This window comes from Triturus cristatus, chromosome 9 (genome assembly GCF_964204655.1).
Source record: "Triturus cristatus chromosome 9, aTriCri1.1, whole genome shotgun sequence".
Lineage (NCBI taxonomy): Eukaryota > Metazoa > Chordata > Amphibia > Caudata > Salamandridae > Triturus > Triturus cristatus.
In genome coordinates, this window is record NC_140592.1 from 191,805,335 (window position 1) to 191,827,417 (window position 22,083).

Here is a 22,083-nt window from a genome sequence, read left to right on the forward strand (position 1 = left end):
GAGGTCCAGTCCTCGTCGTCCAACTCCAGCCCGTCGGCAACCCAAGCCGCGCGAAGGGCAGTCAACAGGCCCGCGCGGTCATTTATCAGCTTTTTGTATATCAGTGAGATCGTGCTGTCCGGGACGTACCCATCCAGCATTCTATCCTCCAGGGGGGAATATTCCGGGATGGAGGCAACGTCCGAGAAGACGGAGCCCAGCGCATGACAGACCTGCAAATACCGAAAGTATTCACTGCCCTGCAACTGAAATTCCGTCTGCAGCATATCGAACGTTTTAAATCCTCCCCTCGTCCAGAGATCCCCCACTTTACTGATGCCTATTATGTCCCACTTCTCAAAGCCCTTAGAGGTCCACAGGGAGCCTAACCGCTCAGACGCGTATAGTGGTGACGCCCGGGTCAAACGGTCCTTCCACCCCATAGCTGCATTGGCTGCGTGCCACACTTGCACCATGACACGCGTGGGGCCCGTCAGACGAGCGTCGGGCGCGCTAGAATAGAGCGCTCGATTATAGTCGCCACCTGGCAGGAGCATCTTGTCCATTTCGAATGCCGGGTTTAAGGCGGGCCCGTATAGGCCATGGTTAATTGCAGCGAGCTGGGAGGCCCAATAGTACCGTTTAATATCCGGGAGGGCAATCCCCCCGTCATACCATGGGAGCATCAACTTCGCCAGGGCAATACGCGGCCTCCCGTCCCAGAACAGGCGGCGTTGCAGACTCTCCACCTCATGGAAGTAGCGCGCCGGGACTAAGTCCATAGTGTTCTGCAAAGCGTACAGGAAACGCGGCAGAGACATCATCTTGAACAATGCCGCCCGGCCGAGCGGCGAAAGCGGCAGGCGCCGCCAGCGTGCGACATCTACCTGCAGGCGCTGGAGGGGGGGAAGCAGGTTGCGTTCATACCGGGCCTCCGGGTCCAGAGTAATGAAGACACCCAGGTACCGAAATCCCTCCGGGCGATCTGGATCGGACAGCCCCACGGGAGAATAGGAGCCTCCCCAGAGAGAACATACACGCACGATTTAGCCCAGTTGATGACGAGACCGGAGGTACGACCAAATGAGTGTAAAACATCAACCAGCACTATAAGTGATTTACGTGGGGAGGCTAGGTACAGAAGGATGTCATCAGCGTATAGGGATACGCGGTCCTCATACTCGGGGGTCCAACGGAGACCACGGATGGAAGGCTCCCACCGCAGCCACTCCGCCAGGGGCTCCAAGGCAAGCGCAAAAAGAAGCGGCGATAAGGGACAGCCCTGTCGCGTGCCCCGGCCCAGCTCAAACGGGGCCGATACTCTTCCGTTCACCACCACCTGCGCCAATGGGCCCGAGTACAACAATTTGACCCAGCTGATGAATCCTGGGCCAAATCCAAACTTCGCAAGCATCGCCCAGATGTATGGCCACTCAAGCGTATCAAACGCCATGGTGGCGTCCAAGGACGCCAAAATGGCCGGTTCCTGTATAAATGGGACGCGCGCGAGCACCCCATGCAAACGCCGCAGGTTAAGGGCTGTGTTGCGGTGGGGAATAAAGCCGGACTGGTCCTGATAAACCAGATCTCCCACCACCCCGACCAGCCGATTGGCCAGTACCTTGGCGAGAATTTTGGGCTCCGCATTCAGTAGTGAGATAGGCCGATAGGAAGTAACCCGGTCCCGAGGTCTCCCCTCCTTGTGGATCACCACGATTGTAGCCAGACGTTGGTCAAGCGGGAGGGAGCCCAGCGAGTGGGCCGCCAGGAACATTGCGCGGAGGTGGGGCGCCAGTGTATCCGGTCGCAACTTATACAACTCGATAGGGATACCATTCGGGCCCATGGCCTTGCCAGAAGCGACCGAGCGTATAGCGAGGGCGATTTCGTCGGAGGTGGGAGCGGCGTCCAGCGACACCCTGTCCTCCCCGGAAAGGGACGGCAGCGCGATATCCCTGAGCAGGGCACAGGAATCCTCTTCAGAGCAAGAAGAGACCGGGGAATACACCTCGCGGAAATAATCCGCGAAACAGGAGACAATTTCTTCTGGCTCAGTTACACACACACCATTCGTTTTCTCAATCAGCGGGACCACACGATTCGCTCTCTCCTTTTTATCCAACCACGCTATCAGTTTACCAGCCTTATCACCCACATCATACAGTCGCCCCTGTTGCTCTCTACTAAGGCCCCTGGCCGCCTCCGTGACGAGGGCCCTATAAGCCGCTTGTTTGAGTTGGAGGACATGTAGTGCAGCATCCGTCACCCCATCTTCTAGATTACCCTCCAACTCGGCTATTTCAGCCTCCACCCGGGTCACCTCCTCCCGCTCGCGCCTCCGGGTGTGGGAAATAAGGGATAGGGCCTCCCCTCGGAGTACTGTTTTGAAGGCCTCCCACAGGGAGATAGCCGAAGGCACTGACCCCACATTCTCATCAAAATATCGCTGGAGGGATTTAAGCAAGTCAGCGCGAATGGTGGGGTCGCGCAGGTACCAGGAATTGATTGGGACCACCCTGCCCTCACCCCTCGGAAAGACATCGAAATGTAACAGGAGCGGGGAGTGGTCCGAGATACCCCGTGCCAAATGGCGCACCTCCCCCACCCTCCCGACATAGGCCGCCGGGACAAGGACATAATCAAGCCGGGAGAGACTACCATGGGCCCCCGAGTGGAAAGTGTACTGCAGCTGCGTGGGATGTTTTAAACGCCAGCAGTCCACCAATCCCAGTGTGTCCAAGAGGCCGGATAGCCACGCCTGTGCCCGGGGGAGGTCCCTAGGGGGGTGGAAGCTAATGTTCTTAATGCAGTGATGTCCTTTTTCACAGTTTCACCCATTGTTTGCTTTTGTTTGCCTAAATGGTATCTCTCTAATACTGTTGACACTTCTGGAAAACAATATAAATTTGATTTTTTAAGACCTATTTCATAATCATTTTGAACATGTTTCTTCTGGTGCTAAATAGGGTAAATGTCCTGACCTTCTGGGCATAAACAATGTAATAAAGAAGTTTTACATTTTTCACTTCGGGAAGTAGCGCGGACATGCATAATGTGCAAATACATTTTCCATTTTCCCCACTTTAACGGTGGGTCCCCTGAATGCATCAGAAACAATGGCGGAGGAGATACATTTTGCATGATTTAAAAAAACACTGGTACCCGATAGATACCAGAGACCCACCTGCAAAGAGATTGTTTAAAACACCAGTATATGTTAGATACCCAAGGAGCACGTACAACTAAAGAATTTAAAGTGCCAAAGTTAATGAGCTATTCAATGATGTTCCACCAAGTACGCTCACTACAATATGGTTTCTTCAGAGGTAGTCTTGGGCTGTCTTAACATCGCTCTTTTGGAATTGCTAAATAGGAATGAGATCCACGATGCAGCCCAACATGGTTTTAGATCTGACATTAGTACTGAAACCGCATTGGTGGTAACTTTAGAAGAGAAAAGAGCAATAATAGATAATGATGGAAAGGCAGCAGTGTTCATGACCTGTCTGCTGCCTTTGACACCGAGCCATGGCATCCTCATAGATCACTTAGCCAATATAGGGATCTGTAAATCAGCTCTGGGTCTCCTACATTCCTTTCTCTCCAGTCTGCGTTCCTAAGGGAATCAAAGTCAAAATCCTTCTAACCTTGTGGTGTCCCCGAAGGTTCAACTTTAAGCCCTAAGCTTTTTAATATCTATGCCCCCCAGCTAAAACGTATTCAATCTTTGTTTTTCTACAATTGCATATGCTGAATACACTCAAATTATCATGCCCATTTAAGGCAAGGGTTGTAGAGGTTTCTCAACGCTACAAAAATTGCATGTGCAAGGTTGCCAAGTGGATGGGATACATTAGCCTTAAGTCAAATTCTGACAAAACAGAGGTTTTCCTCTTTGGAAAGGATACCTCATTTTGGAACTCTTCTTGGTGGCCTTTGTCCTTTGGCTCCCTCCCTAGTCTGGTTCTTAAAGTCAGGAACCTCAAGGTGATGTTCGATGCCAAACTGACTTTTAGAGATCAGATTGGTAACTTACTTCGGCCTGCTTTTGTCATTAAAAAATGCTGAGAAACATTCTCCCTTTTATTAATTTTGAGTTTTAAAAAAACTGTTGTTATTGCACTATTACTGTCTAGGTTGGACTATTGTAATGCCCATTAGGATTGTGCTCATCTAGGTTCTCTAAACCAACTTCAGCTATTACAGGATGCTGTGGCCAGGCCCCTAAAGATACCCAAATTACATTCAGTGTCTCAAGTGTTAGAGGAGCTTCACTGGCTCCCGGGCAAGAAACAGGTGGCCTTCAAGGCACTCTGTACAGCCCACAAATCTCCCCATAGGATAGGCACAGAGATTTTGAGGAAGAGATTCACGTGGTACATACCAAGGAGATCCCTGCGTTCTGCTACATTCAGAACATTGGTTCAAGGGGTGGCAGCAGCTTTGTTCATTCCACTTGTAAATTGTGGAATAAACTTCCTCTTGAACTTAAAACTTCAGCAAAGCATTTTTAGTTTTAGAAAACCACGAAAACTTGGCTTTTTTAGCATCTCTTTAAGGTTGGTCTTTGTTTGGTGCTTCTACCTGTTCAGACGTCAGCGCCAGGACACCTCTGGGCATTTGTCACACTTAATAAATTACATCAATACGAAACTAGCAGCTGTTCTTTTAGTCCAGCCCATACGAAGTAGATTTAGCTGATTCTCTTGCCGGTATACTGTTTGGTCTTTGCTTCAGTGTGGTAACATTTTAACCTTTGGAAACACTTTTCCCAGTCCAAGATGGCTGCTCCAGAAATGTTGCGGCACTTAGGTACATTTTACATTTTTGGAAACACCTTTTCTTATCCAAGACGGACACTCCAAAATTCTCGAGTGACGTGATATGCTGAAACAATCACCTTCTTCCCCTTCATGTAGCTGTTGGTTCAACTTGTCAAGGAGTCCGGAACAACAAGGTATGTTGAGAATTTGTTCACTTGTGCGAGAGCGCGGAGCAGGTCATTGTGCTTGTGAAAATTGCAGTGCGCCAAAAATAATTTGATAGCTGCGCTTGAGGATCAGCATACGGCAATGGCAGCGCACTGATGGTGCTTCAGCGGCTGCGCTCGAGTGAGTTAGCTGTGTTGTCCATGGGCAGCTCAAAATGCGACTAAATAACTCAATATAGGCAAAATCAAGCACTATGCCGAATCATGTTGCAAACAGTGTTCCCCTGCTTTTAATAAAGAGTTGTTAGACCTGGCATACTTGGTGTGCTTTCCCCCGACTTTTTTGCCTTCTGACCTACTGTTTTGCGGACTTCATTTTTGTGGCCTTAGTATTCTGGGCATTTTACCATTGCAAACCAGTGCTTAAGTTCATGTGCTCTTTCCCTAAAACATGGGGATATTGGAATATCTACAATTGGCATAATTTAATGTACTTCTAAGTCCCTAGTAAAGGGTACCTCATCTGCCCAGGGCCTGTAAATTTAATGCTACTAGTGGGCCTACAGCACTGACTGTACCACCCACTTCAGTAGCTCTTAAACATGTCTCAGGCCTGCCATTGCAGGGCCTGTGTGGGCAGTTTTAGTCTGCTATTTCAACCTGGCAAGATAACCCTCTTGCCAGGCCCTACCTCCCTTTTCAAACACATAAGTCACCCCTAAGGTAGGCCCTGGACTACCGCAAGGACAGGATGCAGTGCAGGAACATGTACTTTTTAGTTTTACATGCAAAGGTAGCAAAAACTCTTAAATTCGTTTTTTACTACAGTTAGGCCGAGCTCTTCTGTGGATAAACTTTGGGAACACCCGATAAAATTTTGCCATTTCCAATTGAGAAAAGATAGATATTTTGAGTTTGGTGTCGCTAGACAATTCAAAATCACAACTTATGGTAAAGTTGTATTTTAAGTTGCAAGTCAGAAAATTGCCACTTTTAGAAAGTTATTATAAACAATGGGGTATTCCCAAAAGGTCCCTGGACCTGGGTATCGGTTATTATAAAGAAACAATGGTCCTGGACCAATTAGTCAAGGAAAAGTTAGATTAACAGAATTAACAACTTATTTGAGCTTACATTAATCAGCTCCCAAATGTCTGTAAATCGTGAAAATAATTGTGCAGAAAAAACCTCTAAGTATTATTACAATATATTTATTTAGTCATTTAAAGGAACAATTATTAGAGGGTTAAGAAGGTAGGAAAATGTTCTAGGGAACGTGTAAGAAGGAGTGCTCAAGTGTATATATAGGAGTCAAGAACTTTAAGTTCGTAGAAAAGTAAAGGGCATATATTTACAAGACTGTACAAAACTGATAATCAATAAACAGTTAGATGCAACCTGGCCACATGCAAATTATTCATTTGAATTTGTAAGGAGAGTTTCCTTAAGGCTGTAAACAGGGGTAATGGGGAAGGGGGAATATGTCCAGGTGCGGTAGGGGGTAACGTTGACATTTCGATACGGCTTATCCGCAAAAGAGGGACTTTAATACCTCAGCTCAGGACAAGGGGACGGGTGAAGTGACCCTCATCACTCTTGCAATCCCACCTGAAGAGGGATGTGCCTGTCCCCACACAAAGGGCTACATACCCTTTGTAGTGAGTCTGTCTTTATCGGCAAGGGTTCGACGACAATGCAACACCCAACTACGCAATACGGAACTGATGCATCGCCTACAATCCTATGAATCAACGCTGATGTATTGCCTCAGACTCCTCCTCGCATCTGGTTTCTTAACATAGACTCATTCCCGAGAAGGTACTATTTGCAGCGAGCCCTGTGTGGCTCCTGTATTCGACCCGCGCTCCATCATGGGTGGCCTGACCTTTCAGATTTGATCTGGCCAAGCACAACCTGATAGCCCCGCTTTAAGTTTCTTAGCACTTTATTTTAAGATATTCTTAAAAAACTCATAACTCCAGTTCTACCAATTGAATTTTTGTTGTTTTGGTCTTGTTCGGTTCATTAAGTTAAGTTTTATGTTTCTAATCTGGAGTGGGTTATTTTTGTGAGGTGTTGACTGTTTTACGGTGAGCACAGGTTAATTTATGGTGTGTATCCAACTTACCCTTACTAGGATTGTGGTTCCCGCTTGGACAGGATGCATACCTTTGCCAACCAGAAAACCAATTACTAACAAGAGTAAATTATGAGCGATAATCTCTTACTTGTTAGAGATGGTTTCGGTCACTGGAATCGCGGTGTTTTAAAGGTGCCAATTGGTTCTTTCCTCTAGTCACCAATGTAAACATAAATGTCCACTCATGAGATATTTATTTCAGAATATACATCAAGCTCCTTCCTCCAGCTTCTTCCCTCTATCCTCCCCTTTCTCCTTGTTATTCAAATACTAACAACTAGCATTTAACACTACCATGCAGGGTTCTAAGAATATGAATGAACCATGACAGAGGGTTCTGTACTACTTAAGGAAGGATACCACAAAATTCCACCGCCATTCTCTAAAAATAGCGAAAACTCAACGATGCCAAAAATTCAAAGGTGGGATGGGGGGGGGGGGGGGACTTTAGGGGCTCAGAGACCAGAATTAAAAATTTGTGGGGGGGGGGGAACAAATTTAAAAAAAGTAAAGCACCAAACAGAAGTAACTGTTCGCAGTTGACTGGGACCTAGGTGCAATTTCAGGGCAACAGGTCAGATACCTTCAGACTTAGTGTCTGAAATGCAAGTCTAAATTCTCCAGCAGGGCAAGGTTACAGGCTGTATCCATTGAAGTCCTCTCGGTGTTGGATAGATATTGGACAAGGTCCAGTTGACGCCATTAGGTTGGGCGAAAAGTGCTCTGAGTGGTAATATTCAAATTTTGCACCTAATGAAGTCCTCTTGTCGGTCAACACCTTTTGTGCCTTCGACTGGTCAGGATTACCACCTTCAGACTCAAGTCTCTTTTTTTGAAGCTCTAAATCTTCTAGCAGGGCAAGCCTGGAATCTGTACTGACCAAGTACTCTCCAGACTGGACACCTTTACAGTGAAGTCCAGCTGAAGCTCTGAAGGTCTTGTAACTCCAAATATTGTCTAAGTCCCAACTTTACAGACATTATTGGGCAGTTCTGCTTGGTCTCTAATGTTCCCAGTACTCTAGGGATAGTCAAGTCGAGTCTAGGTTCCCTTGCTACTACTCAGTTGGGCACTTTAGGAAAAAAGGATTCTGAAGCGTGTCTCGTCACTATAGCCACACAAGATGTCAGCCAACTGACCACTGCAATCTACCTCTTACTAAGTACATGTGGGAGCAGGCCCAGCCCTTCCCGTCTCCACATAGGTCACTGACCACAAGTCCAGTCCTTTTCTTTTCTTCACATGACCAGAGAGCGCTCTGTTGAGCTGGTGGAGAGGTTCCACTTTTGAAGGATTCTCTAGCCAGTGGGTAGTATTGACTCCTGGACACAACCTAACCGAACAAAAATTCTCCAAAAGCAAACTTTCCTTTTTTTGCAGCACATCCAGTTTGCCCCATCGTAAACTATCCTACAGTGCACTATTGTGACTTAAATGCAACATGACAGAGCCCCACTTCCTTTGGAAGTGGTTGGTGTAAGAGTCGGGGGGTGTCTAGGGAAGTTAGCAATCCCCTCCTTCTCAACCAAACTGGTTTTGGAACTAGCTTCCCCTCCCACTGGGCTGGTCCCAAGCTGGCTGCAATTGGTAACGGTGCCAATGAGCATCTCTTTACATGTCTTCTTTAACTCCTAACTATGAATGGGCAGGCCTCTTCCGGTCCCTTTCAGGTCAAGGCTAGAAAAATCCACTCACCTACTCGCAATGTTGAGCTAGATTTAATCAGGACAAGCTACAATTAGGCTCTGCTTGCCATTCTGGCAAGCTGACAAAAGGTGATTTGCTTGCTCACAAAGTGAATGAGCAATAAAGATGCCTTTAAATCTTGTTATCTTGTCACATTTTCGTGGCTTTCAGAGAGGGAGGTAAAAGTCAATTTGCCTTCCTACATAAACTTTTCTTTCTGTGGGTGAAGTTCGAGGATGTTGTAAAGTGAACTGTGTGAAATGAAAGTTTGTAAGGTTTCGGGCTTTTTTTTTCTTTACACAACACTGAAATAGCTAAGTGCACGGTTTAAAAATGTAAAATATATTTCACTAGTTCTGAAGACACATTTTGTAATTCAATGGTGGTAAAAAAAAGATTTTTATAGGATCAAAACCAATCACTCTACTTGGTGATGTGCACATTTTAAATATTTTTGCTGAAAATCAATTCCCAAACATTGTTTTCGCGCTATATATTTTTATCAGTAAAACTACATGTTAGTGGGAAAGTTTTGTGACCATTTCACTGGAAAATGTGCTATGTGTAAATGACTGTGCACTACCACATCATGCTTTATTAATATATGCATGGAAATTTTGTTTTTACACATGAACTGGGAAATATTCCTCCTCCTGCCTAGATGACAATACTATAAGCGAACTAAGAGGAAAGCCAGGGATCATGTGTACCCTATATGTAGCTCAATACTTATTATACATGGTGCAAAGGTTTAGTAAATAAAGAAATGTTTTCGTACTTCAGAAATAGTAAATTTGCATATATGAAGGTGCTCTCTTATGTGATAAGGAAGAAAAAGGTGGCACCATATGGCAAAATATTTGCCTAGGATCACATAATTTGAGACCAGTTAAGGGGTCAAGTACATTACAGTTAGCTCGAGTAGATTATTCAAGTTACTAGACCTGCAGGTCTAGTCAAATTTTAATGATTTTTCGAGCCCTGCAAGTTAATGAAGATCATGAACCCTCCCCAACTTCCCTACTATGAGGTGATGGGAGACATGCCCCTCAACACTCAGACCTTTTTGGCAAAAGACCCAAGTCATTGTTTCTGCACAGGGAGCGATTTTTACAGCTCATTAATAGGAATGCACTGATGGGACAGCTGCTTCATCATGTGGAGAAAGTGTAACTTTAGAAAAAATACCTTTCCTGTATATTCATAAAAAATTGAATTGGAATGCTATTAAAAATTCATAATAATTAATTGTGGTTAATCTACTTCTGCAGCTTATTCGAAACCAAAGTTGGCAAATATAAAAAATGTCTGAACTTTCTCTCATGGGATCAGCTACACAAAAAATAGCTTGTAGGAACAGTCAAACTGAAAATTCTACTTTTAAATACTAGGCACCCAACCTTTGCGTGGCTACAAGGCAAACAAAGGGCTGACTCAATAATTAAAAGTAGGGATCCTTTCTGTCATGATTATTTTGACATGTTCACTCATGTTTAAAAGCTGCAGAGGTCAGGCTCCATATGTAGGTCTGAAGCTAGGTTTCACTTGTATACCTAGTGGATATAACAATGTGTTGCAGTCCACACAGGATATTTAACTTTCTGTACCATTGGTGCATTTTCCTGCACTATACACTATGGCCTTACTGGAAAGCTAAAAGTGCCAATGGGGGGTTAGCCAATGGTAGCATTTTTTCTTAATCTATCAGAGCATGTACACTGGAAACTGGACAGCAGTGCACCAGTGTGCAGACTTCGATAACCTGAAATTCCAGTCTGCATAAAATGTGAGAGGTTACACAAAATTATGGATTTTTCTTAGACTTATGAATCAATCATTCAGAGACAATAGTAACTCAAACAAATACTGCCAACACGGTCATATTGCTCAGGGAAAGTCCTGTCTGAGAAAAAAGCTGGACAAAACCAACCAAGCCATTGATTCATGCTTATCTTTTTTCCCGCTAAGCTTTCTGATATTCTGAAGAGAAGACAATGGAAGTGGCATTCTAGAGACATCCTGCAGGCAAGGACTGAAAAGTTCGACAATCTACACCAACAGTCAACTACCATCCAGAATGAACACCACACAAGAGTCAGACACATCTGCGAAGAATGGCACCTGCAAACTATACTAAACTGAAGATAAAAAAAAAAATTAGAAAGGAGAAATATCCTGCAAAGGATTTTCTTGGTTGTGTGTCGATATTGCAGAATACATGAGTGGTCATTACCCATAATGGATAATAGTCACCCAAGTTGGTGATAGTCACCCAACAGTGATTGAACCTCAACCCACCATACTATGCTGATGGAACTGTATAACACACACTGCTGCTTCTTTCACTCACCTTCATATTTACGCCGTTGTTTGGAAAGAGACAATGTGGGGCATGTTATTAGGCTGCCCACAAGGTTGCTTCTAAATTAGGATGACATGAGAATAAGATCAGAAGGAAACACTGGTGAAACCAAATCTCCGATATGTTAATCAGGAAATGCACCCATCTATCCACTGTATGCCACATCTTGTGTAAGTTAACAATTTAAATCTGTTTTTTCCCCATGAAATCATCAGTTTAATCTTGAAACGTACACATCTGCTGGTGGTAGGGTTTCAAGAGGTACCCAAGTGCTAAAACAAAAGTAATTTTGTAATAGACAAGAAGCCTGTGGATTGTTCAAAGCTAATGGATTAAGAGATCTGATCTAATTGTTCCAAATGTAGAATATACATGTCATGAAATTTACAGCAATGCATTGCATGCCAGCTGGTAAATAGTTAGCTTTCTTTAATCTAAGTGTTTGATTGGACAGCAACACCCTTCAATTGGAGTCGCAGTGGAAATGAAAAAGGGCAATTAAAATCAGTTTCCACAACTTGCACTTTTACTCCAGGTGATTTTACTGCTCATTTCTAAATGGTTGAAGTTGGAATTGAGGAGAATGCCTTGATTTAGTATGCAGTTTCACACACTTGATTTCCAAATAATTTCCCTGTTACCAATCTTGTTTACCCCAGGCAAAGTTCTCCACGATACATTTGGAGGAATTTATGTGGGAGAACGGCATGAGGACATATTTCTAATTCTGCATCAAATGTTTAATAAAAGGCTCTGTACTAAGGGTGGAGTCAAAGCTTTCTTCTAGGAGTAAATGTGATGATCTCTGGTAAGTAGGAACAAGCCAAAGAGTAATTCACACCTAGTTTCAGAAACCCTTTGTGAATCCAGGCCATGCAGAGAAAAAGAAAGGCTAAAGGAAAAATATATCTTACGACAAAGACTAAGGCTAGATGTGCAGGACATACAAGCTCACCTGTGCCACTGGGGTCTGAATAATTTAGTGCAAGGGGGTTAGGGTATTCATAACGGGCTGTCTATTACAGACACTTTTCTATCCAATTCTCAAGATAATCTCTCTGGATTCCTGCTTTGAACAAAAACAACGATTACCAATTGATCATGTAGAACTCCCTGCAGAGTACAATTTTGCTGTAAAAACTGTGTAACCTGGGCACAAAGAGTGAATCTTGGTATATGGAAAGGCATTAGACTATCACTTTAATCATGGATACCGACTTTCATTCAAATGGCAACAATTCTGATTAGACTTGTGAAAAGGCCTAATCTGTGTTGCTAGTCATGACTCCACATAACAAGGCTTGTGTTGTGTAGACTGGGTCGTGACCAGCAAAGCACTCTGGGGACAAGGGTGGAATTCAATTCCTAGGTGGAATTAATATGGACCTATGAAATAAAAACTATAGGAAAGTATTATTAGCACCTATAAGAGGTACTGCTTCTTTTCTAAAGGGTAAAGGTGCAGAGGTAGATCAGATAATTGGGGCATGCACATGACAATGCGCACAAACAGGATCCAGGGCCTGAAATCAATGTGAATAGAGAATAGCATTACAACGGTCTGAGGTAAGAAAAGGTAGAAGTCCATCAACAGGATCCAATTCATAACCGGCATATACAAGTAACCAATTTAAACAAGAAAATAACAAAAATGATCAATATCAAGTTTATACCTGAAGACAGATCACTTCTCGTTTGACGGGATAGGCAGGTTAGTGAATTGGGAGGGCAAAATGTCTGATTTATAACCACTTTAATTCTTTTAAAATATTTGATTTCAACAAATTACAGACTAATTGAGAAAGTTTTCCCACAGGTTTTGAACACTAAATATTCTAGGAATAAAATACATTTTGTCTTTGCAATGATGAATAGATTTATGTTATAATGTAATATTTTCTAATGGCTGCGCAGTTAGAGTCAATTATTAAATAACGGCTTAATTATAAGCATAATGGAATACTTCAGGCTTTACATTCTAGAAGATAATGTCATGCCTTAGGTCACTAATAGAACCTAGCATTACAGGGTACCTGAGGGCTTCCATGCCCTTGCATGTCACAAAGCGTAATTATGAAACATAACGATGATGGAATAATATAACGATCTTTCACATTCTTCACTATTTTGCTTAATCGCTCTTCCAACTAAAAGCAATTACATATTATAGAACTATTAAAATTAACTGTACAAACTTTCTTTTGCCATTTGTAACATGACCTAGAATTATCACCATAATGATGGCCCTACACGATTCTCTGAGAGCCATTGTAAAGACTTGCCATTATAATGCGTTGCTGGCACCCACAGTTATCCCTCTCAAGCAGTTTATTTCCCAAAAGTAAAACATTTCTAAGAAAGGGACATCTTCAAATGCATTGTTAAACAGAAGTAAAAATGAGAGAAAAATAAAAAGATTGTGTGATCTTTAAGCAAGGACCACATTCATTTTAAAATATGCCATGCTCTGAATATAGTTCAAGAAAAACAAAATGTTATTTATTGTTTAATCTACTGAAGATAATATATAGCATCACAGAAAATAAAGAATATTAAATAATTTCACTGTGACTACAACAAACATGTTTGCTCTAGTAAAATGAAGGTAATTAGTTCGCAATCAATTGTATTTTAAATACTCAAAACAAAATACCTGTTCCTTTATCAGAACAATAGTTTGCAAAGCAGCATTACTGTTGTGCTGTCCGGTCTCATTTATTATATCATTAATTGAACTCACTTTTATCTTTGCGAAAGGGGGCAGGAACTACTGAGTAATGCCCCTGTGGTTCGTTACAGCTCTGCCCCACATGCACGGTTTAAAAAGTGTATGGATGTAATGAAAAATGATCGAACCATTTGGTCATTTCACAACAAATTCTAAAATGTTTTTTCTCATACCATTGATAATTTTCATTCTCTCCCAAACTGGATTCTTTACTGAACAGCATTCTACATCAGAAGGTTCAATGAAACCAAATTATAAAGTCTATTTACCAGTAGTGGCCAGCATAGCTCGCGGGTGGGTAGGGTGGGGTGATGTGGGGTGGGGTGGGGGGGCGGGGTTAAGGCACGGGTTCAACGAGGGGCAGAGGGTGGGGTCAATAATAATTTTTAAAAAAAGAATCTTTTCTTGCGTCCCGAGTCCCGCGTCTTCATTGCTCCTGCTCTCCTTCCTCCAGCAGGAACAGGAAGCAGGCAAGCCTCCCTCCACTCCCCTAAGCCAATCACAACACTCCAGTGGAGCCAGGAGCAGTAGGGATGGCATGTTCTCCATGTAGGTTGCAATGCAGCCTGCATGGAGAAGTGCAGAGTGCGCATGACTGGTTTGGGCGGCCTGAGAGGGCCGACCTAGCCAGTCATGCACATTCAGGAGTGTGCAAACCACTCCTGCCCAGCCAGCTTCGCCCACCCGTAATGCAGAAAGAAACATAAAGTGGTAATACCCAAAAGTTACCATTTTAGGTTTCGGCTTTCTCGCACTGCGAGAAAGCAGTGGGTTGACGCTCCTACGCCCTAGTGGAGGAGCCGCTCCCGTTATTTACTAATGCCTCCTGCAGACGCACAGGAGTGAAGAAAAGTCCTACATGTGGGAGTGATTCTGCAATTCAACTAAACATCAGGGTGCTGGACGGGCTCGAAACACCATGTCATACCGTGAGATGGTGCTTGAAAAATTCCCTTCACCACTAGAGCGGTCGGATGCGATCAAGAGACTGGCAAATTGTCCAGGAAAACTCCCTAATCGGACCAGTACGCAATTGCTTTAAGTTTTAGCCCTTGAGGGTTTGTGAGCATGAGAACAGTCTACATTTTACAGGTATTTTGGACTCTTCAGGAGGTTTTCAATGTCACTATGGAGCGCTATGGGATGCTGAAGGTTTCTCCAGTTAATGCGGCCATTACATTAAGCTTTTTGTTCATTATTTTATACTAATAAATATGTAGGGAAAAAGTCATGAATAGAAAGATGGAATAATTGACGTGATGGTAAGATGTAACATGAGAATGCAGTGACTTACAACTGCTCTAAGTATTTAGAGGTAAATGAAGACATTTGCACCGTTGTGCATGGGTGGATGTCAGATATCTATAGACATTGGTTCCAATTTTCAAAAAAAATTACTCATCACTAATATCGGATTTACTTAACCATTTCTAGGAGTCAGTGACACTGGTTCATTAATTAGCAGAATGAATCAAGCTCATTGCCTCAATGATATGGCCAGAACAAAGGATTTGCAACAATTTATGGCTTGAAAACATGTTTAAGCTCTATTTTAACCAAGAGGTCATTAATCCAGCTAATGTGTCAATGTATTTCTACTCTACGCAAGTTAGAATGGAATCTACGTGGTCGGGTGGCAGCACTGTTTGTTCATGATGTTGCACTCTACATGCACTTGCCTTGTAGTGTCAGTGTAGAGTCTCATATTGACTGGGCTTCATGATTACTGATGTGTCCAGGTGTGTGTACCTACCTTGAGGAAGAGAATGCAAATGCTTCCAGGAAGGCAAAGAAGGACCTTCTACATGAACACAATTTTCATTAACAAAATTCCTATCCCAGTATGAAGACGGGATTACAGCTACATTCAATTTGATGTCAGAAATGCTCAAGTGTACCCACTGGTATAGATCCGCAAAATAAACCTCACTGAAGGGTACGAAAACTTTAAAGAAAAAAAAATATATATATATATATATATATATATATATATATATATATATAAATACGGAGATGCTGCTTTATCAAATTAAAATTCTGCTGAGAACCGGACTCCAATTTAAGGCAACTTAATTTCGCTTTAATAAGCCAGTGCTGGGTAATTCCCTAGGAGGGAATCAAGCTTCAGGTTTCATTATCGCCTCAAGCCTTGACAGCTCCTATTCTAAAAACGCATAAAATAAAATCATCCTCACATCCCTTTCTTGTCAACAACAGAACCGTGCAACACATAAAATGGACGCACTTTGCAGCAGCCCGTCATCAGCGGGAGGGCAGTTAAACACAGCTTCTACCTACCTGCTGGTAAGAAATGGGCACCGGTCTGTTAAACACAATCCATTCCACAATCGGACTGCATGGAGGGGTGGTCAGGGAGCCGGTATAGCGGTAATAGCTCCCCAGGGAGGCCGGCAACAGATCCCGCAGCACAAAGGGGTCCAGAAAGGTTTCCTTCTCTGCAGGAGAAAACATCATCCAATCAGAAATGTTTGATGAGGTTAAAGGCCATTAATCAACAGTGATTGCAGAAGCAAAGCCCACATTAGCATTCAAACACGACTTTACTGAAAATGTGTTTATTACAATTTTGATTTACATGACGTTTCTTATATTAGTACCACTTAAATACCTAGTCTATAACACTAGAGCACAAAGGTGTTTTAAGTCCCACAAAAAATGAGGCACTAAGGTGTCGGAACTGCATTTGCCAGAGGCACTGGAATAATGCAATTTAAGACCTCCCTGCTAAACTTAGCCTCCCCTATGTCAAAGAAATTCATAGGTCTTGGGCTGACTGAGCATCCATTAAAGGGTGTTACTCCTGAGCACAGGGGCTCACATTTCACCTGTTAAGAACAAGCAATTGAACTAACCAGTAACAAACAAATCACAACATAACTATATACACATCAGAGTGTACAATAACCTCTTCCATGCTCATGACGTCTCCCGGCCGTCATGAGTCACGATGGGCTTGTGCGGACGACGGCCGGGAGACGTCATGACCACGCCCGCGATCGGAATGTCAGCACTGCGGGAGCGCTGCGGCGGAATTTGCGCCGCAGCGAAGAGGTTAAACCATCAAGTAGCATGTAACACACCTACATAGCATGTAACTTCACCACTGAACGAGGGTGCACAGTGTGTACTTATTTCCAGCATTTGTACCACAGAATAGGGGACAACCTGCCTTTTGCATATTTGCCCCCTTACAAAAACAATTTTTTGGCTTATTTGCCAACATGAATTGCACAGCTCTTCCCTGGTACAAATATTGTGGGCAATAGGGCTTTGAGGGACAGCAGACCGAAGAGAGGTCTGTACCTATGGGGTATTGGGGGAATGTAAGGCACAATCTAGTTGACTTAGCACTATGGGTAACATCTGGTTAAAGATGTGGCCTAAGGGATGTATAGTTCACCATTTTGGGCTGCATTCCACCATTTTTGTTGTAGGTGTACACAGTGGAAGCCCTCTGAAGCCTAGTGACAAGTTTCAAATAATAGGTTAGCAAGCTTAAGATTTGGTTAAGTATTCTATATGCGCTTGTTTCGCCCTTATTATTAGCCTGTCCTTCGCTGCTATCAAGATGGAGGCCAAGTGTGTTTGTGAAGCGCTCTGGCTGTTATCAGAGGCCAGGCGCTTAGATATGCTTAGATATGCTGGCAGAACGTTGCACGACTGTGTAATTGGCACAGCTGCCAAGACGTGCATCTAGCAGGGTGGTGGCAGCCATCTGGTTTGCTCTCATTTCAGGGCCCAAAATCGGCCGATGTGAGTCTGCAAGACTGCACAAGAGCTCACGGTGAGGCTCCAGTGACAGGGGGAGGGAGGAGAGTCATGAGGGAGGGACCATGTGTTATAAGCAGCTTTGTACAAGACCAGCAGGGCGGGGTAGGCTGCAATCAAGACAGCCGGTCAGTGAAAGTGCCCTGGAGCCGGGCGCAAAGCAACATGTAGAGAGCCCAGTGATTGTGAGTGATATGAGGGGCTCATTACACAGAAAGCTGTACATGGACATCCCTCCACTAGGGGGAGTGCCGAGTGGCTATGTTGAGGCATTGGTTTAATGCCAGGACAGCCCCCCCCACCTCCAAGGGAAAGGGCATCTAGTGTTGCCATTTGGGGGGCAAGAGTTTGTAGGCCAGGGGGATGAGGCAGGCACAGGTGCAGGGAGGACAGAGGAGTGGGGTGAGGCTAGTCAGGACATGTTTAGGGGTGAGGGAGCAGTGATGACCGCATGGCAAAGCCCCCCAGTAGAGGACAGGAGAGGTGGGGGGGGATGAGGCTCTTAATGCTATATCCAGAAGTAGGCTGCGAGTCTCCCCTGAAAAGAAGGAACATTTGTGGGTCCTGTGTAGCAGCTGCCAAGGAAATTTGGAGGAGGGTGACGCCATGTAAGCAGACCAACGCGGTAGGGCTTCTGCAATTGTGGCAGCCATGCTCGAGTGTAGTGATGGCGAGGGATTGGAGATGGAGTGGGGGTCCGCCCCCAAAAAACCCCTAAAAGTGTACGGTAGACAGGTTGAGAAAGGCCAGAAGGGCAAGCAGTGTGACAGGGCATTGCAATTTGTAAGGGAGGGAAGGAGGGAGGATGCCTGGAGCGGCCAGAAGTTCTCTCATGATGCTGCATGCACACCGGGCCGACCTTCCTCATTCCAGGTGCGCAGGTGGCAGGTTCCAGACCAGGGAGAGCATACTACGGCTCACTTACCCCAGGGAAAGGGACGGCATGGCCCAGAACAGTCAGTCGGACTGCATCGCAGGACCCAGTGGCATATGTCACAAGAAGATCCAGGGAGGCCTAACCATGGGGAGCAACACAGGATCTGACAGCCCGCACCGGTTGAATGCCTGAGTGGGTTTTATACACCCCACAGGGACCGACCTAGGTTAGCCCTGTATTTGGGCACCAAGAGCCACAAGGTGTGGATGCAAGGGCAAGCAGTTCTGACGGGCTTGCATTACAAGAGGTTAAGATTATGGAGACTAAAGTCTTGAGGAAGGAGAGGTTGTGGATACAGCAGGACAAGGCACCACTGGGCCACTAATGGAGCAGATGGTAGCTGCAGGGGAGAAGGGTTAATCTAATCCCATGTCTAATGCTGGCTTTCCGGTTCCTTTCTGTGATCAGGAACAGGTGAAGGACAACCAGAAGGTGTGAAATATGCACACACTGGCAAAGCATCAGGCTTCGGAGCAGGCACAATCCTTACGGCCAGGTAAGAATGCGAATGAGGTACTGGGTCTAATTATGGAATCGACAGGTGTGGGCGGGGTGTGAATGGGAACAAAAGACTAGATTGTGTAACGGTAAGTATGTTCGGAAAACTGGGGTAGGTACAGAAGAAGAGAATAGAGAAGGAGGTAGATTTGCCGCAGAGAACATGTGACAAGCCTAGTGGCGGCAAAGGGTACGGACGTGTCAAGGGGAGGAAGACAGCCAGGGGAACAAAAGGAAGGTTGATGACAGTAGGAAAAGAGTAAGGAACTTAACATTTGGAAACTCCCATGTTTGGGGGTTATGAAGCCGCTAGGGACACACATGATGCTGGCTACTAAGGAGCAAATTTGGAAGGGAGAATATGTGGAGATTTTTCAACTCCTACATAGAGAACTAAGTGCAAAAGAAAGCTCAAAATAGGAGGAGTATGAGCTGGCTAAGCGCCTGTGGGTACCCATTACCATTGAAAACTGGGGGACGGCATTCCTCATATATGCCAGTGTATACTGCGATAAATACCCAGAGAGGACAGCGGCACTATTCAAATATATGGATGTCATAAGCAAGGCACAAATATTCTTTAGCGGTAATGCCTGGGCGCAGTATAACATGGAGTTTAGGGCACGCATGGCTTGGGACCCCGAAGCCTGATGGGGGCAGTTGGATCCAGACCTATGGGAATAGACGATGGGATCAGCTAAATTTGGGAAGACCATGTATACAGCCAGTGGTTGCCATAAGAGGTATGGACATTAGGAGACAGAGGATGCGGCAACTGGTAGTAGTCTACGCATAAGGCATATTAATAGGCTTGAGGGGAATTTGAGCTCACCCCCGCCAGAGGAAATGGAAGAGAGTAGAGGACTTTGTGCAGTTCATACTGCAACTGTCAGAAAAAGGTTTATCCAGGAAAACTGCCAAAGTTATATTTGTTGAAGTTGTGAAGTTGAGGGAGTTTTTAGTTAGGACAATAATGAGGAAGTAATCAGTTTGTTGACTTAGGAGGGGGGCACAAAGTCATTTGGTGATTTTTTTCTGGTGGCGGTTTGCCCACAAGTTTGCACACCTTTACTTAAGGTTATGCTGGTTAATATAGGCTAAGCAGGCAAAAAGGGAGGGTCTTAGTGAACCTACACCAGAAGTCCTGGCGTTACAAAGTTATGTCCTAGAAATATCAAGTTCAACGCAGGTTAATCAGTTCACTGCTAAGCAGAGGGGGAGGTAGTTCAAAGTGAGACAATAGGCGAAGTACAATCGGTCAGGATGTCAAAGCTTGTAGGGTATGTATACGGGAGGGGGAGTTGGGGGAGGGGGAGGGAATGTAGGTTATTGAATATATAGTGAGGTTTTAGTTCTCTAAGGCCTTCGGCAAGGTATGCTTATGTGATATGCACCGGTTTTAATAAAGCGGCCTTTTCCACACATACAGTGGTCTGAATGTGCCTCATTTCACCCAAACATCCCCAGTGTGGAATTAGTCCCTAAGCGGTCATCTTGATTCGAGTGGATTCTAGTTTTCACCCAATTTACATTGGCCGCCTCATGGAAAATTGCAACATTACAGACCGACTAAAATGTTTATACTTTTGCAAAACGCCCACATTGTCAGTGTACTGGGATGCTGTGCGTATGATGAGTCTCGCACTTCTAGTCAACAGGTCACAAGACAGTAAAGAGAACAGACAACGGGGCAAAAGGCACCAGAAAAGCACACAGTCCTAGCACAGAGAGTATTTGCCAGGCATCTTTAGCACCTGCAACTTGACCTTCTCCATACCTCTGCAGTGACAGCAACAATGTTTACTTGTGGCAAACAGTAATACTTGAACTGAAACCTAAAAGATTCACGGCGTTATCTTTAGCTACACTTTGGTACAATTTAGAAGGGCATACATGTTATGATGCATTATTTGTTTATATTTTACAGCTACAACACTCATGGGTCTGCCGTAAAGCCTTGTAAAATTAGTAATTTCCCCAACAAAATCCATGTGCAATTTGCATTTGAAATAACACTTTTTTGTTTTTATCACTTAATTGAGAAAATTTTCCGCATTGCAAAAGCGCATTTGAGTCATGGATACTTTCTGGTTGGATGTCAAAGCAACCAACTCTAAACAAGTATTTGCAAAGCTAATAAATAGATCTCGCCTTTTGGGCCTACTAGCTTTGCAAAAGCCTTTTGCCAATGATGTGCAGCAAGCAGCTGTCAAAAGAAAAAAAAAAAGCATATGTGCATGCCTATAAAAGGATGCAGGTGTCAGTTTATTTATATTTACTGAATAGATTGAAAGCACTTTTTTTTTTAATAAGGTGGAAAGGCCAGCAGATTTTGCTGCTGCACCTCCCCAAAAAATAACAGTAAAAAAAAAGGACCCCTGTGGTACAGAGGAGCGTGTTGGGGTAGCTCGTGGGGTAGGAGGGCAACAGGGAGTGGGGGAAAATGGGTATTGGGAGAAAAGTAGCAAATGAGGGAAAGAGCAACATGGGGAGTGAGGGAGAAGACATGAGGGAGAAAGCAACACAGAATGATGGGCATGTATGTGGCTGGGCAACAAGCAAACAGGGGGGGAGAGAGCTGGTAATGCATCCTCCTTGATAACAATGACTTTCAATGCTGGCAAAATGGACTTTAACTCCTTCCGTGCTCATGACGGAACCACGCCGTCATGAGCCACGGTTGCAGTGTGCTCATGACGGAGTGGTTCCGTCATGCTGCGGCCGTGGCGCTAATTCCCCGCCTGTGCGGGCGATTAGCGCTGTGGGCGGAGTCATGACGGAACCACTCCGTCATGAGCACAGCCCAACCGTGGCTCATGACGGCGTGGCTCCGTCATGAGCACCGGGCCACCGCGCTGCCCCCCCCCCCCGCACCCCCCAGCGCTGCGGCGGAATTTCCGCCGCAGCAAAGGGGTTAAAGTCCTCACTGTTGTTCAAAATGGAATACGAGAGGAAGGTCCAGTGCATTGAAGGTCCAGATTTGGCCAATATTACCCAATCCCACTTGCAATGGGCTCTAAGTATCAGTCTCAAC

At 44.6% G+C, this 22,083-nt stretch overlaps 1 protein-coding gene across 6 annotated transcripts in view; it reads right to left on the reverse strand.

Moving 5' to 3' along the window:
* PTPRG (protein tyrosine phosphatase receptor type G) overlaps window positions 1-22,083 on the reverse strand; it is a 1,080,885-nt gene that overhangs the window by 432,644 nt on the left and 626,158 nt on the right. For all 6 annotated transcript variants that reach the window (XM_085624730.1, XM_085624729.1, XM_085624728.1 and 3 more), the window contains exon 7: window positions 16,124-16,281. In XM_085624730.1, coding sequence (XP_085480856.1) covers window positions 16,124-16,281 — 158 coding nt within the window. The remainder of the gene's footprint in view (window positions 1-16,123; window positions 16,282-22,083) is intronic.